Source organism: Benincasa hispida, chromosome 8 (genome assembly GCF_009727055.1).
Source record: "Benincasa hispida cultivar B227 chromosome 8, ASM972705v1, whole genome shotgun sequence".
Taxonomy (NCBI): domain Eukaryota; kingdom Viridiplantae; phylum Streptophyta; class Magnoliopsida; order Cucurbitales; family Cucurbitaceae; genus Benincasa; species Benincasa hispida.
In genome coordinates, this window is record NC_052356.1 from 4054145 (window position 1) to 4069780 (window position 15636).

The 15636-nt window shown below is 34.0% G+C and overlaps 1 protein-coding gene across 2 annotated transcripts in view; it reads left to right on the top strand.

The window, feature by feature from the left end:
* Positions 1 to 15636, top strand: part of LOC120083748 (syndetin) — an 80943-nt gene that overhangs the window by 25393 nt on the left and 39914 nt on the right. For both annotated transcript variants that reach the window (XM_039039605.1, XM_039039606.1), the window contains 12 exons: positions 1826 to 1890; positions 2021 to 2110; positions 6172 to 6261; positions 6404 to 6490; positions 6618 to 6701; positions 11065 to 11184; positions 11642 to 11670; positions 11748 to 11880; positions 13597 to 14076; positions 14682 to 15217; positions 15316 to 15379; positions 15463 to 15565. In XM_039039605.1, the coding sequence (XP_038895533.1) occupies positions 1826 to 1890; positions 2021 to 2110; positions 6172 to 6261; positions 6404 to 6490; positions 6618 to 6701; positions 11065 to 11184; positions 11642 to 11670; positions 11748 to 11880; positions 13597 to 14076; positions 14682 to 15217; positions 15316 to 15379; positions 15463 to 15565 (1881 nt within the window). The remainder of the gene's footprint in view (positions 1 to 1825; positions 1891 to 2020; positions 2111 to 6171; positions 6262 to 6403; positions 6491 to 6617; positions 6702 to 11064; positions 11185 to 11641; positions 11671 to 11747; positions 11881 to 13596; positions 14077 to 14681; positions 15218 to 15315; positions 15380 to 15462; positions 15566 to 15636) is intronic.

Here is a 15636-nt window from a genome sequence, read left to right on the forward strand (position 1 = left end):
AGTTTTACTTCAAATGGAAGATTCTAATCTTTTAGATGGTTTTGGTCCAATAGATAAATGGTTAAATGTTGGTCCTTTCCATTTGAAGCATGAAAGTTGAGACTTTAGCAAGTACAATAATCTAGCATTCATCAAAGTTTATAGGGCTTGGATTACAACAATCTAGAAGCCATCCTTGAGTTCTGCCATCCCAAACCTTTACTGGACATCCAGGGATATAAATATAACCGTGGCCTCCGTTTGGGACAACACTTCAAGGTCTTGGTATCTTTCCTTTAGGAGGAATTTGAAAGAAGAGAAAATTGGAGAATAGGGCTGTTTTCTTGGGAACCAACTTAACTTATGACAGTGGCCTCTAAGACTTCATTTCTTGTAAGTCTCTCTGACATTTCTAGGCTACAAATAATCTCTTCGTCCATCATGATTATCAAAGCTGTCTGGAAAGATAAATACCTAAGAGAGTTAAGGGCCTGTTTAACAAGGGATTCAAAGAAAATAGAATTGTATTTCATGTTTTTAGATATGTGTTTGGTAGCAGATTCAGAAATTAAATTCCAATTTTAAATAAATTTTTCAACATGTGTTTGAAAATATATTTAGTTAGTCACTATATACTAGGTTGAATATAAACCATTACTAATTAATTTATGAACTTGTTTTATGTTAAAATATTTGTATAATTATTATTTTCTAATATCATATAATATATAATATGTAATATATTACATATTTTAATTTAACAAAAATAATTGAGTTTATAACATGAAATAATATATTTGTTATTGTTTTTTTTATTTATCATTTTTAATATAATTTTGCATTTTAAAATCTTGAATTCAAAATCTGTATACACTAAAAACATAAAAAAATTGTTTTCATAATTTGCACTGCTTGGATCATGGAATTCGGAAACAGTTTCCGAAAACAAAATTTTATCAACCAAACACATTTTCCCTGAACTTAGTGAATCTGAAAACATAAAACAAAATTTGAGTTGCCTACCAAACAAGCCCTAAAATATTTCGGTGGGAGGTGATCATGGGCAAGATAAACAACCACTACGAAACTATATGTAAAAAAGAAGCCTTTCTACTGCTCTTTCTCCTAATATGTGCAGCTTAGACTATCACTTTCCCTCTGTATTCTGGGATTGTACTACGTAGTTTTTTGATTGGAATTGCCTCCACTGTTGGTTGTTCACCCCTTTAATGGCAATCTAAATACTGTAGTTGAACTTGATCGAAAGTTTCCATTGGATAACTTGCTTTGAAAGGAACGACAGAAATTTCAATGGGAAGGAGAGGAGCTATACTTAACCTTTTTTCTTACCTAATTTTGTATATAGCACCCACGTGGTGCAAGCTAGAGAGTGTCTTTTTTGTAATTACTCCATCAGTAAGATCTTTGCTCATTGGAAGGGATTTGTGTAACCTCCATAAGCTTTTTGTATATTTCATCACATTAATCAAACAAGTTTCTCTTCAAAGAAAAATTGAAAAAAGAAATTGAAAGAAAGTAATAAGATAACAAATAAAAAATCTCTTTGAAGTAAAATGGCAATGTGAATATTGTTCAGGATACCGTTGTGAATTTTCTAATAGCTTTCTACTGCACCTTGATGAACGTCCTTTAATTTTAGTATTGGTCTCCAATGGATGTTGTACACTTTTTGTTATTTGTGGTGGTGGTTCCAAATCGCTGTTTAATGCTGGAAGCCTGTTCTCTCGTTTTCTTGATTATCTTAAGGGCTATCTAGATTGCAAAAGGCTTAATTTTGGAATTGAATGCTAGTTAAATGAGATGTCGGTTTTTTACTTTTGATCAGTGAAGGGGATGCATTTGGTCAGGGAGTTGGAAAAAGACTTGAAAATTGCGAATGTCATCTGCAGGGTAAATCAAAGTCTTATTTATTATGTTATATTCGGCTAAGAAATAGAACACAGTCACAATCTATTTACTCGCATTATAAAAGTTTTCCTGCTAGGTCGTTCTGGTATAACATTAATTCTGATGTTTGTAGAATGGGAAGAGACACCTAAATTCGTCAATGCTCGAAGTCTCTAGAGATCTTATTGTAAACTCTAACTCCAAGAAGAAACAAGCACTTCTGGTACATTTTTTATGCTATAAGAAAATTTTCAATATGATGAAATCCAGTCTTTATTTTTTCTTCTCATGTGGATGAGAATGCAGAGATATTAATCACTATTATTTTCAGCAATTATACTTGTCTTACGGAAGGTGAGAGAGGTTTGAGGGTAAATACTACATAATATTTCAGTCACTAGTCATATGTAAATAGATAGGATGAGAGCCCAATACTTATTTAATGTAAAATTTCAAGAAGGGGAATGCCCCTAATGGGTTCCCATAACTGATATTCTTGGATGATTAAATTGCAAAATAGATACATGCTATAACATTTCTCTTCAAGCTGGAGTTGGAGCATATATGTTGATCGTTCCTTGTATGTTACAATGATAGTTTATTCATGCTCAACATATTAACTTTGTACAGATATTCTTTTTTTTTTTTTTTTTTCGAAAAGGAAACGACCTTTATTAATCATTAAGATTTAGTACAAGAGATGTGTACTTGGAAATAAAGGCGAATACAAATAACCAAGAAAGAAACCAAAGGATCAGTAGGTGCACCCGGGCATCTCAACTAGGTTGACACCCCATAGCACCCTCATCATATCCAACAAAATTGATGAGCCTTTAAAGCTAGCAAAAAGTTAATACTAATGAGAAAAAGACAAGTAAAAGCTTCACAAACTGAAGCTGCAAAGAACTAAGAATACAACAAGGAAATTAAAACAATTGAGATTACAAAAGAAAAATTAAATCTGCTGCCACATCCAACGGATCTTCAACTAAGCTTCCATTTGTAAGAACGCCTGCCAATTTGAGCTTATGTCTTGTAAGGAGTAGGCTTCAAAACATTTAGAAAGGGAGCACCAAAGAGAAGCGTTGAGCTTTGCCGCCTCAAAACGAGCAAACCAAGGAGTTTCCTTACCATCGAACACTCTTTGGTTTCTTTCAAACCAAATTTCAACCAGCACTGCTTTTATCCCATTAATCCAAAATAAATTAGAGTATTTCTTGAGAGATGGACCAGAAAGTAGTTGTTGCACATTGCTTCTAAATGAATTATCGAAGACCCAAGAGGTGTTGAAGCAATTGAGGAAATCTCTCCAGCAATTAAAGGCAAAAATACAGTTGAAGAATAGGTGTTGAAGGTCTTCTTCAGCTGATTTGCAAAGGACACACCAATTGGGGGAAATAATGAAAAGTACTAAATGAAAAGTTTCGTATAGATGAAAAGTACTTAATGTACAGATATTCTTTTAATTACTACTTAATGAAAAGTTTCGTATCCTTTTGAAAAATAACACTACTCTCCAATTTTCATGGATTCCAAAGATAGCAAAATATGTTGCATCTTCTCATTTTCGAAATGACAGTAACTCAATATAGTTTTAGACGCCATATGAAGGGTAACTTGATCACAACACCAAGGCTGAAGCTTAGTTAAAAGCTGAATCACTACACACACAAACTGTCATAGGGGAGTTGGAAGATAGAAGAAGAAGCAGAATATGTGCTCAAAAGAGTACTAGGAAGATCAGTGGTAAGCTTTTCTTGTTTAAAAAGGAGCAATGGCCACCGTCTTGAATCTAAGGCTGAAGAGCCATCTACCATTGACATATGCCTAGAGATGGTTGTTTGGAATAGATTCGAGTCATAGGTGGATGAATGGAAATTGATGTTGAAGTAGAATAATTAGAAGATGACATCTCCCAACTAAGTAGATAAGTGGAAGACATCTTTTGGCTAGAATAAACAACTAAATCTGAAGGTGGGAGGTTTACCTTAGCCCAATTGGAGTTCAGTCGTCTATCTATTTACTATTTCTTCCTGGTAAAGGCTCTCCTAGAGTTATTATTGAAAAATTGATGAGGGACTTCATTTGGAGTTGTTGGGCAACTTAAACACCGCAATCTTCTAGTTTGGTGGAGTTGGACTTCTATCCCAACTCAATGGGGAGGGATTTGAGTAAGTTCTCTCAAACGTATCCTCCACAATGTCTAGAAAACATGGTGTAATTAGTTAGATTTGTGAAGTTAAAAGCTTCTCAATGGTGCTCTCTTTTCCATCTTTTTTCAGCTCTCTTTGCAAGATATTTGTATGAATTGGGAAGTTCTTATTTCTTATTAATTCTATTTCTTTATCTTTTCTTTACCCTTTTAGGGTTTGTATTTTTAAGCATTAGATGCTTGTTATTATTTGAATAAAGATAGCTGCTTCTTGGTGGTAGTGTACAACATGCTTCTAGGTGGTGCTCTGAACATAAGAATAACTGGAAAGCTCTCCTTTTGACCAGCCGGCGACCCAAGTCCACAAAGCTTACTCCCACCAAGCCGTAACAATCTGCTGTCTGAAAGAAAATAACATCCAGAAACCATTTTCGAAAAGTGTGCTAATATCCCTTTTTCACAGGACTCCCCAAATAACCATTCGGCTGCCAATTCTTGATTTAAAGAAACAAACTACTCCTCATTGATACTACTAACACAATTATCAGAGATAACATAAAATCTTTCAACTCCCAAAGAGCAATTATTTTTTTAAACGGAAACAACACTTTTTATTGATGAAATAAAAAGAGACTAATGCTTGAATTACAAAGACACAATCAAAATATTAAGAACTAGAACTAAGGATCAACACGTGTATACGGCTATCTCAACTAGGTTGACACACCCATACCACCCTCATTACATCCCAAAACAAAATATGACAATTACAATAGACAATTAAATGTCATAACGACATGATTACATAAACTGAATGAAAGCATACCAATTAAGACAAAGGGAAATTATTTTAAATGACAAAACTGCTAAAAATATTTACAACTAATAGCAAAATATCACAGTCTATCTGTGATAGACCGCGGTCGACAGTAATAGACTACTATCTGTGTCTATCATTATGATCTTTTGCTATTAATTGTAAATATTTTAGTTCATTTTCCTATTTGAAAACAGCCCTATGACAAATATCTTGAACTGAATAATCAGAGATCTTGGAGAGGGAGCAGCAAGAAGTTTTGACTTGAGCAATCTCAAAAAGATCAAACCATTGAAGCGATTTGTCTTGAAAAATATGCTGAATTTCTCTCAAACTAAATTTCCGACAAAACTGCATTGACTGCATTAATCCACAATAGAAGTGTTTGAGCTTTTAAAGGACCAATTACAATCTGAGTCACATTCTTCTTCAAACCATTGCTAAAAAAACCCATTGTAGATTAAATGTTGCAAACAACTTCCTCCACATTTTCAAAGAATATTGGCAATCAAAGAATAAATGCTGGCTGTCTTCAGAATTTTGCATACACGGGGCAAATTGATGGCAAGAGAGAATGAGTTGGCAGCTTCCTTTGAATAGTAAGTGAACAATTGAGAGATCCAAAAATCATTACCCAGATTATAATATTGATTCTCCTTGGGCAGCTTGAATGCCATAAGTTTTTGTGCAACTTACCATCCATTGGGGAAGAAGAGTTCAAATGTCTGAATCCGACCTTACCAAAAACACACCAGAAGCATCTAAAGGCCAAGATCTACTGTCATGTCTCTCAACTATTCTCTTCCCTTATACTCCCAAAGAGCATCTACTACTTTTTTTGTTGACTCAATCATTCTGAAAGATAGAGAAATATGCACCCTTGAGTCTGATGGTTTCCGAATGCTTCAAAACTGAATGGATTTGTGACCCTTCGAATTCCAGCTGACTTCAAGCAAAATTTCTCATTAAAGGCACAATTCAAATTTTGGAGGAACCTTCGAATGATCTTCTATTTCATTAAGGAAGCTTCTACCCGTCCCCTAAGTTGGTCAACCCTTAATACATTTCACTGTTATTGAAAAAAAAAAAGTACGTACAAACCTTACAATCCATAGAATGTAAAACAAGTTTCTCAAAAAAGAACAAAAAGGAATGTAAAACAAGAATAACGACTAATTAAAATGAAGAATAAGAAAATATCCATCGGTATGCTAAATACTAAATAGTATATACTTCCAGCTTGATTTATTTAGTTAATTTTCCGTTCTTTTCTTTTCAAGTAATAAACTTTTCATTGACAAAGTAATGCAAATAGGACATGCTTCCAGTTTTGAGTGAGCTTCGTCATGCTGTGGACATGCAATCAATGCTCGAGACCCTTGTTGAAGAGGGAAATTATTATAAGGTGGGTTTCATGATTTGCTTCTTATTAGTCCCTTTTTTTTTAAACTGAACTGTGAGTAGCCGACTATTGAACATTTCAATGGGGTAATGATGTCTGCTTATTAACTTTTCTAGCTGTGCTGCCGAACATGGCTGCTATACAGGCGTTTCAGGTCTTATCTGAGTATTTGCAGCTATTGGATAGTTTTTCAGAGCTTTCAGTAATTCAGGAGATGAGCCGTGGCGTTGAGGTGAGTATTTTCAATGATAGTGAGCCTTATAGTTGCAAAAATTTATATATTTTCTCCTATGGAAACCTTCTAAAGAGTATAATAACTGATTTATGATGATTTATATCTCTTTTACAAAATATTGTAGATTTGGCTTGGAAGAACCCTGCAAAAGTTGGATTCACTTTTGATAGAAGTCTGCCAGGAGTTCAAGAAGGAGGCCTATTTAACCGTGAGGATTGTTTTATTGTGATAGAAATTAGTTTTTTTCTTTTTCCTTGCCCCAATTGTTCATTCTTTACGCATTCAATTTCTGTTTTGAAACTTTTCTATATTTTATTATGCATTTGACTAACAAATCCCAAAAGTATATAAGGAAAATAAAACCTAACAATACAAGGAAAATAATCTATCCTAAACCTTATAATGTAAGTAAAATAAAATCTTAAATAAATACAAAATAAAAAGGAAAATTATTTTAAATGACAAAACTGCTAAAAAAATAATTTCAAATATAGCAAAATATCATAGTCTATTAGTGTTTATTAGTGTCTTTCACTGATAGATAATGCCATTTTTCTATATTTGTAAATATTTTGGTTCATTTTACTATATTTGAAAACAGCTCAAATAAAAACTTAAAATTAAAATTGCAAAACTACCCTAACTTTAATGAAACACAATAAGTTACATGTTTTTAATGAAATGAGACAATCGCTCAGAGTAAAATACTTAGATACAAAAGAGAACAAAACAAAAGAAACAACTATGATAACAACCCCATATCACCCTCAGAAAATCCTGATGAGATCAACAAAAAAACAGCCAACAAAACAAATTCAACAACAATACATGCATAATCGGCCAAGAATACAATCCAAGAAAAGATTATTCTGGACAAATTAGGGTTCTCCAGTTCAAGTAGAGATTTGGCTGTGAGGCTAGCACTGTCAAAACGATCCCTTCAAGCCATAGGCTTAGTGAGAGACGCACTGATTCCTTTCAAACCAAAAATCCTGAGCATTGAAAGCAGACGATTACTACTCAACCTTGAGCATTGAAAAATCCTTTCATATTTTATTTGAATTGAGGGTCCTGTACTATCTCCTTGAGGGCTGTGGATGAACTTTTCTATGTTGAACTTTTCCATCAACATTTTATTTCCTTTTATTTTTGAAAAGGATAAAACAGTTTCCATTACAAAAATGAAAAGAGACTTGCGGTTAAAAATACGAAATCAAGGAAATTAAGAAACAAAAGTTACAAAAAGAAATAAGAAACCAAAAGTAAAGTTGCAAGGCAATCTTTATAGGCAAATGAAACACAATTAGATCTTACTTTGTGGTGATTGATATGTAATTTCTTTCACTTGTAGTCCGAAAATCTCAATAAAGGAATGACATTTAGGAGGAATTGGAGGGTACTAACTACTGATATTGTTGATTGCAATACTTCAACTGAACTCCTTCTATCATTTACTGAAAAAGGACTTTCAAATGCTTCTGCAAAAGAGTCATAAACCAAATATTTCATAAGGTCAAAAACAACCCTGAAAGTAGAGGCAATTGCAAAAGCAACACATATATCCCCTACAACATCAACACAATCAACCTTTTTTTGGCAGACAGCATTTTTATTTGAAAAGGAAACAAAACTTAGAGTCTTGCTCAAAATACAATGACACAAAAATGAAAAGAATAAAAACATAACTTTAGCAAAACCTAAGACCTATGCTGAAAAAATAAATGCGACTCAGTTTAAACACAAGTCTTGAATAGAAAAGTGATACAATGAAAACGCTTTTGCTATTTTGAAAACCTTTTGGAAGAAAGTCTTCAGTTGAGTGCAAGTGCACACTGTCGATAAGTAATAAAAAATTGGAAAAATTCCAAGTCGTCTCCCAAGGGAACGGGTTTTCAACAAAATTCTTAAAACAACATAAAATTTCCTCAAAATTGCAACTTAGTAAGCAAGTAACCACACAAATTGTTTTAATGGGTCTTGAAATTGTAAAAACAAAAATTAAAAGATAAAAAATTCAATTATGAGAAAAAGGGAAGTTTAAATACGATCATGCCTTACTTTAAGGAGTTATGGCCTAATATGCAAATATAATTTGAACTTAATCACCCAATGCTCAAGGTAAATCAGATTCTACACCTATTTGACCTTCTATGAAGTATCTTTAAGAGGCTAAGTCATTGAACCTATATTTCTATGGCTAATGTAACTTAGTTTATTTAACACACAACCCTTTGATTTTATAGGTCTCACCCTATGTCTACGGTCGAAGGCGAGGTCTTATGTCTAAGCTCCTCTCCTATATTGCTTTTATTTGTTCCAAACCTAATCTAACCCTTTGAGTATTAGACAAGATTTTAAGTATATTAATTTAGGTGATCAATCTCAAATAATAATAAATTTATAAATCAATAAAAACAAACCTGACATTGAAAAATTAAATTTTAATGAGACTTTTACATATTAGGATTTTATTTCTATATTATTGACAATCACATATTTAAACTCCCACAATTAAAATTAGTTCATAATTAAAATGATAAAACACAAAATTAAATTGGAGAAGATGGACATAATGTTAAATAAAAAAAAATTATAAGGAAGGTAATGACACTAAAATCTAAATGGTAAAATGACAAGGAAACAATTTTAATGGTAGCCAAACTTAAAAAAGGAAAGTGCAATGAATATTTATGAAATATTAGTAGGAAAAGGCACCAAAATTCAACCAAAACAGTGAATTAAGTTGCTGGAAATTAGTGAAAGATCACCAAAAAAAAAAATGTGCAGAAAATTAATTAGTGCGAAAACTAGAAAAGATTCACACATATTCCCCTCAATCGGTCTTGGATTTAAACTTTTTCAAGTGAAAATCTGGCCCTAACATTCCAACTTTCGTATGGAATGGATTGATAAAAGGAGATGATGTGAACAAAAATTAAAAAAAAAAAAGGAAAAGAAATTTGAACTCGCAACATTAATCTAAAAGGAAAACAAAGGAGCCACAAGATGAATTAAAATTTATTTTATTACGATAATTTCGATAAAATGAAATGAAATTACAAAAAATAAGCTACTGGAAACATAAGATTGAAATTAAGACAAGACTTGAAAAAATAAAAGCTCTAAAAAAATTACAAAAAAGAAACTTGAAGAATAAAGCTGTGAATCTAATTCAATCTTACTCAATTCAACCCTTTTCAAGGAGAATTGGGTAATTTACAGCCCAAGACTTTCAAATGGGACTGGATCGACACAAATACATTAGCTTGTGACTTCAAGAATCGACTACAAACGGTAAAATAAACAAAGAGAAATGTGCAGAATTTTTTTCTGTGTAGAAAAAGGAAGAATGTAGACTCTTGGATAATTGAATGCCTCTTTGGAGAGCTTTTGAGGCCTTTTTACAGAGTCCCAAGGATGGAGGCTGCTGAAGATTATGGGAGACTCATGGTTGTCCTAATTTGCAAGGATTGGAGGCGAGAATCCCTTAATTTTAGCCTCGAGATTGAATATGAAATTAATTTTCTGCTGTGGCCGATTGCTGCAGCAATTTGCTTTTCTGGAATCCTGTCAGCAATTTTGGAATCAGCAAATTTTCTGCAAAAATACACCAGAATTAAAGAGAATCTTGCTAAATTCACTCTTTTTTCACATTTAAGGTTAAACATGCCATCTATGAATTATTTGCTATTTTTAAACTGGATTCTTCTATGAAAAGGATTAAATGTATGCAATTTCCATCAAAATCCTTAGGTTTAAAAGCTAAATAATTCTCAAAAATGATAATTATCCAAAAGTATACAAAAAAAACTTGGAACATCAAGAAGAAGCTTTAATCCGAGCTACTTCAAAACAATCAGACCACGAAGAAGGCTTGACTTGAAAGACCCGTCTATTACGTTCAAACCAAATTCATCAAGGATAGCTTTCAGCACATTAGACTGGAAAAGATGAGAATTTGGCTTCAAATGATGACCAACCAAAATCTGAATAACATTAGCCTTAAAGCAGTCACCAAAACCCACTGAATGCGAAAAATGGAGAACAAACGCCAAGATCTGGAAAAACAGCACTGAAAAAATAGATGGTGCAACCCTTCACTATCATGTAGACAAAGAGGACCAATACAAGGAGATAAACAATAAGAAGGGAGCTTCCTTTGTAGAGTGAAGGAGAAGTTTAACGACCCAAAATTATTACCCACACAAGAATATTCACTTAACTAGGGCATTTAAACTTCCACTAGGCTTTAATAACGAGCTTATCCATGGTAATACCGACTGTCAAATGCTTGGAGAGAGAGTTTACTATAAATCTCCCGAAAGAATCTAAGCTCCAACTTCGACAGTCAGGCTGAGAACTCACTCTTTTATCTGATAAGAAGACAATCAAAACTGGAAGTCACTAATTACCTCTTCTTCCAGCAACCTTCTGAATGAAACGAACCAAGACAAGTGGCATGTTCACTCTTTGTAATTGTAGAACAATTGCAAATGATTTAATCATTGAACTTATTTTTCTCTTCAATGAAGCTTTGTTTAAAGTTATCTGGTTTTTGTCACTATGAACAGGTGGTTGATGCCTATGCACTAATAGGGGATGTCTCCGGTCTCGCTGAAAAGATACAAAGCTTTTTTATGCAGGAAGTTATATCAGAAACCCATTCTGCCTTGAAAGACATTGTGCAAGAGGTCCGTTTGTGTAATTCAAGTTGAGGAACTGGTTTATGTGAATAGTTCAAAATCGCTTTCTACTTGGCATATTTGCACTATCTAAAGTTGGTCTCCATTGAAATATAAGTGGAATACAAATTAACGCAGAAAGCTACGTGGAAAAGATTTTTGTTTTTTTTTTTTTTCCTTTTGATAGGTAGCATTTAGTTTAAAACCCACCTGCTGGACTTGAGGTTGCTTTTTCTCATGTCATACATTCCACTTTTAATAATCTACATTTTTAATAATAAATGCATACATTGAGTTAAATGGATATGAAGACTCTATTAACCATACTGATAAAAATAGTAAGTTGGAACAAAAGATCAACTTGAGTTTTTTTTTTTTTTTTTTACCCTTCTCAATTGAGATTCTACATAATTTCCTTGATACGTAATTAAAGAAGTATTCAAAGATGGTTTTTTTCTCTTTGCAGGATCAGGATGTACATATACAAAATAGTAGGTAAAGTTCTTGAAATTGCTGAGTCTTTCATTCAGTATGTGAAATAAGGACGTTTAACTTGTTTTATCCAATTGCAGGCTTACATACAGTGATCTATGCTTTCGGATACCTGAATCGAAGTTTAGGCTGTGTTTATTAAAAACACTAGCTGTTTTATTTACCTTGATGTGCTCATATTATCAAATCTTAAGCTTCCAACTGGATACCAAGGTCTATTACCATATCTACTATTGCTCATTTTTTCCACTTAAATCATATGGTTTGGAATACATATCTTGTTGGGTTGATTTTTTCAGGAGAGCTTTTTTATGTCAGTGGCCAACTCTAGCACTTGGTTACTTGAGATTTCCTGAAGGCCCTACATATATTGTAGGGTCTCACAATAGAAGAAACTACAAGAATAATAGATGATGATAATTTCAATTTACTACAACTCATCTGTAATGATACAGACAAGTTGCTTTGTCTTTATATTGTGGGGTCTCATGTCTTGAGACTTACAAGATTCTTCAAGCAAAAGGTTTTGGGTAAAGGTGGAGAGAGTGGATTCTCTATTGTCTCAGGTGGATTAGATCACGTCATACTGAATCAGCCAATTGACGAGAATTTTTTCTTTTTATGTTCTCAGTCTACACTTAGCAGTCTTCTTTGGATGGATGTTTCCACTTTCTTGTTTCTTTTCAATTTATCGATGAAAAGTATAATTCTAGAATAAGAAAGGAGTGATCATCGGTTGGGTGGCGTCGGTTTTGGGTTGAGACCAACGCTGGCCACCGATATCTTCGGTGTTCGCCGATTTTTTACGAATATGGCAATGCCGAGTGACCGACTGCTTGGTCGGCCAGTTGATTTTCTCGATTCCATGTCTCCGCCGAGCTAGCTAGAAAGAGAAAAACGAAGAGAAGATCAAAAGCTTGAATGCAGAAAAGAGTTAAAAGAAGAATGAAGAAGAAGAAAACTACAAAAGAAGGAAGAAAAGAAAAGTGAGAAAAGAAGAGGAAAAGAAGAAAGAAGAGAGGGAGATGAAGGAGATGAAGGAGATTGGCCAAAGATAGGTGAGAAAAAATAAAAATGAGGAAGAGAGAAACTAAAAAGAAGATGAAACAATAAAATAAAAAAAGAATAAAAATATATTTTTAAAATAGGTAATGATACCTAAACAGGTAATGATTACCTATAAAGTGAAACCATGGATGGTTTTTAAAACCTTCCATGGTTTCACATTTTTTATATGCATTTTTTCAATTTTCTATGGCTGTACAGAGAGACGTTGGGCAGCGCGCTAAGGTTTTTTTTTTTTTCCTGTCAAATATGTATACACGGTCTATCTGGTTGGTCTGAGATTCTTTAGGCTCGTAGGTCGCTGACTGGTCGGTTTTGTTATGTGCAAAACCGTCCGCCGACCACCACTACTCCAAATCCGCCCGCCCGCCTTCAATTCGGCTGATGCTTGGTTTTTCAGTCTTCCTTGCTTACCCCTAATTAATAACTAAGCCAGACAAATGGAAATAGAATTTAGAAAAGGATTTGATCAAATCTTTAATAATCATTCGTGAAGATTCCCCTTTCTTGAAATTCCTAGTTGAGTCATGGTGGAAAATGAAAAAAAAAAAAAGAATTTCGTAAGTTGAATATTTTATCGTGGGTAGTTAGTTATTCAAGGCGAATTAACCCATAGGACCCCTAGTGTCGAAAAAGGGCCAATAAAGGAAATGAACCCCATGGGTTGGGCTAGCTGCCTATTGACCTAGTGGGTTATTTTTGGTTTATGTTGTTTATTTATTATTTGTTTTTTTGGTACTACTATTGTTGTTTGAAGTGCTCGTAGTTAGAAGCATATTTCATCATTGCCCGCTTTTCTTCATTAGGTGGCTTTTCAGTTGAGCACTTAAAATTTTTATCTTATAAAGCTTGTTTTTCATCCAGGATTCAATTGAACAAACTCGTAGCATGAAGCAACCAGAAGATAATCATGACATTAATTTAGGAGATACTGAGGAATTGACAATCAATGTCTCTTCAATGGGGAGTACAGGAATTACAAATTCTGTTTACATGGATGGGGGTGATTCCAATAGGGAGTCCCGGACGGATAGCAGTACAGCATCAACCAGTGGTTCTCCCTGGTATCATCTGAGAAAAGATGCTATACATTTTGTTTCCCAAACCCTACAAAGAGGCCGTAAGAACCTTTGGCAACTAACTACTAGTCGCGTGTCGGTACTTCTTTCTTCTGCTGCTGTTTGTTCGACGAGCATTCATCAATTCTTGAAAAACTACGAAGATCTCAATGTCTTCATATTGGCTGGAGAAGCCTTCTGTGGAGTTGAAGCAGTTGAATTTAGGCAAAAGTTGAAGACTGTATGTGAAAACTATTATGTTGCTTTCCATAAGCAGAGTATGCACGTAAGTTAACCTTCTTGCTCAATTTTGCATGGTTTCGGTCTACAATTGTTTATACATGCAGTGTCATGGTTATCATGGTAGCTAAATGCTGCAATATTTCTAAAATCTCAGCAATTTTCCCTGTGCCAGCTAACTTTAACGAGACAATGAATATTTTAATGATCTCTTAACTAGTGATTAATATAGAAAGAACTGCTGATTTTCTTGCTTAACATTCTTCCCCTTCTTGCCGTTCCTATTGGTTTGGTAGTTTTGACTTGGAACTTCCACAAATTGCTCTGGCTTACCAAACCAGAGTTCTTGTGACAATTAGGAATCCTTCAGTTCAGTTGTAGTTATTGAAAATTTCTTATGTCTTGTGTCTAAAAGGGGATATGATTAATGGTCAGCATGACTTGGAAATCTTGTAGTTACTGTAAATTTCTTATGTCTTATGTCTAAACCGGGATATGATTAATCGTTAGCATGACTTGGAAATCTTAATTTACTTGAGTAGACTGTCTCAGCGACATTTCTACTACTTGGTCAAATTTAGCAATTTCTTAAGTTTGAATGTGAAAATTCACTAGTACTTCGTGCAATGATTTTACTCTTCATGTTTTTAGGCTCTAAAGATGGTTATGGAAAAAGAGAATTGGCTTACACTGCCATCAGATACGGTTCAAGTTGTTAGTTTTGCTGGACTTCTTGGTGATGGGGCACCTTTGTTTGTTACATCTGAGGGTAACTCATCTAATGGCAAGGTCCCACGTTCAGATAAGTCAACAAGCTCAATCAGTACAGGCATGGATAGAAGTGGTTTTTTGCAGTGGCTCAAAAGTGGAAATCCATTTTTACTTAAACTAATGCATACTTGTAAGGAAGGCACACCAAATGGTATCCATTATGGAGAAGTGGATGGAAGTGTAGGTGAAAGTCCTCATAGGAGTAATGCCTCTCCAACTAAATATCCAGACAATCTTGCAAATGGTGCTAATACTGTTTCTGAAGATGAAGATGAAGATCTTTTAGCTGACTTTATTGATGAAGATAGTCAACTCCCAAGCAGAATTTCGAAACCCAAACTTTCACGAAACCACTCTTCTAACCATAGTAATGATGATATTACAGCACAAACAGGATCATCTCTATGCCTTTTAAGGTGAAGCATCTCTAGTGATATTGAGAAGTGTGAAAGAGAATCTTTTATTTTTTTTTTTTACTTTGGAATGTTGATATTTTTGAACTCCCAAATTCCAGGTCCATGGACAAATATGCAAGGCTTATGCAGAAACTAGAGATTGTGAATGTTGAGTTTTTCAAGGTATCCCCTATTAATGGTTAGCTTATTAAATGTCATCAACCTTTTCCTGCCCGAAATATTTCTGATTAGATTATTTTAAGCAGGGAATGTGCCAGTTGTTTGAAGTGTTCTTCTATTTTGTATACGAGACTTTTGGCCAGCCTAGCACTTCTTCTGGTGGAAAAGGCTTTCCAGACTCCCTCAATTGTATACACTCTTCTTTTTCCCCTTTTTGGGTTTATCCCTGACCAGTTTTTGGAAGTCTATGTTGTCTTATT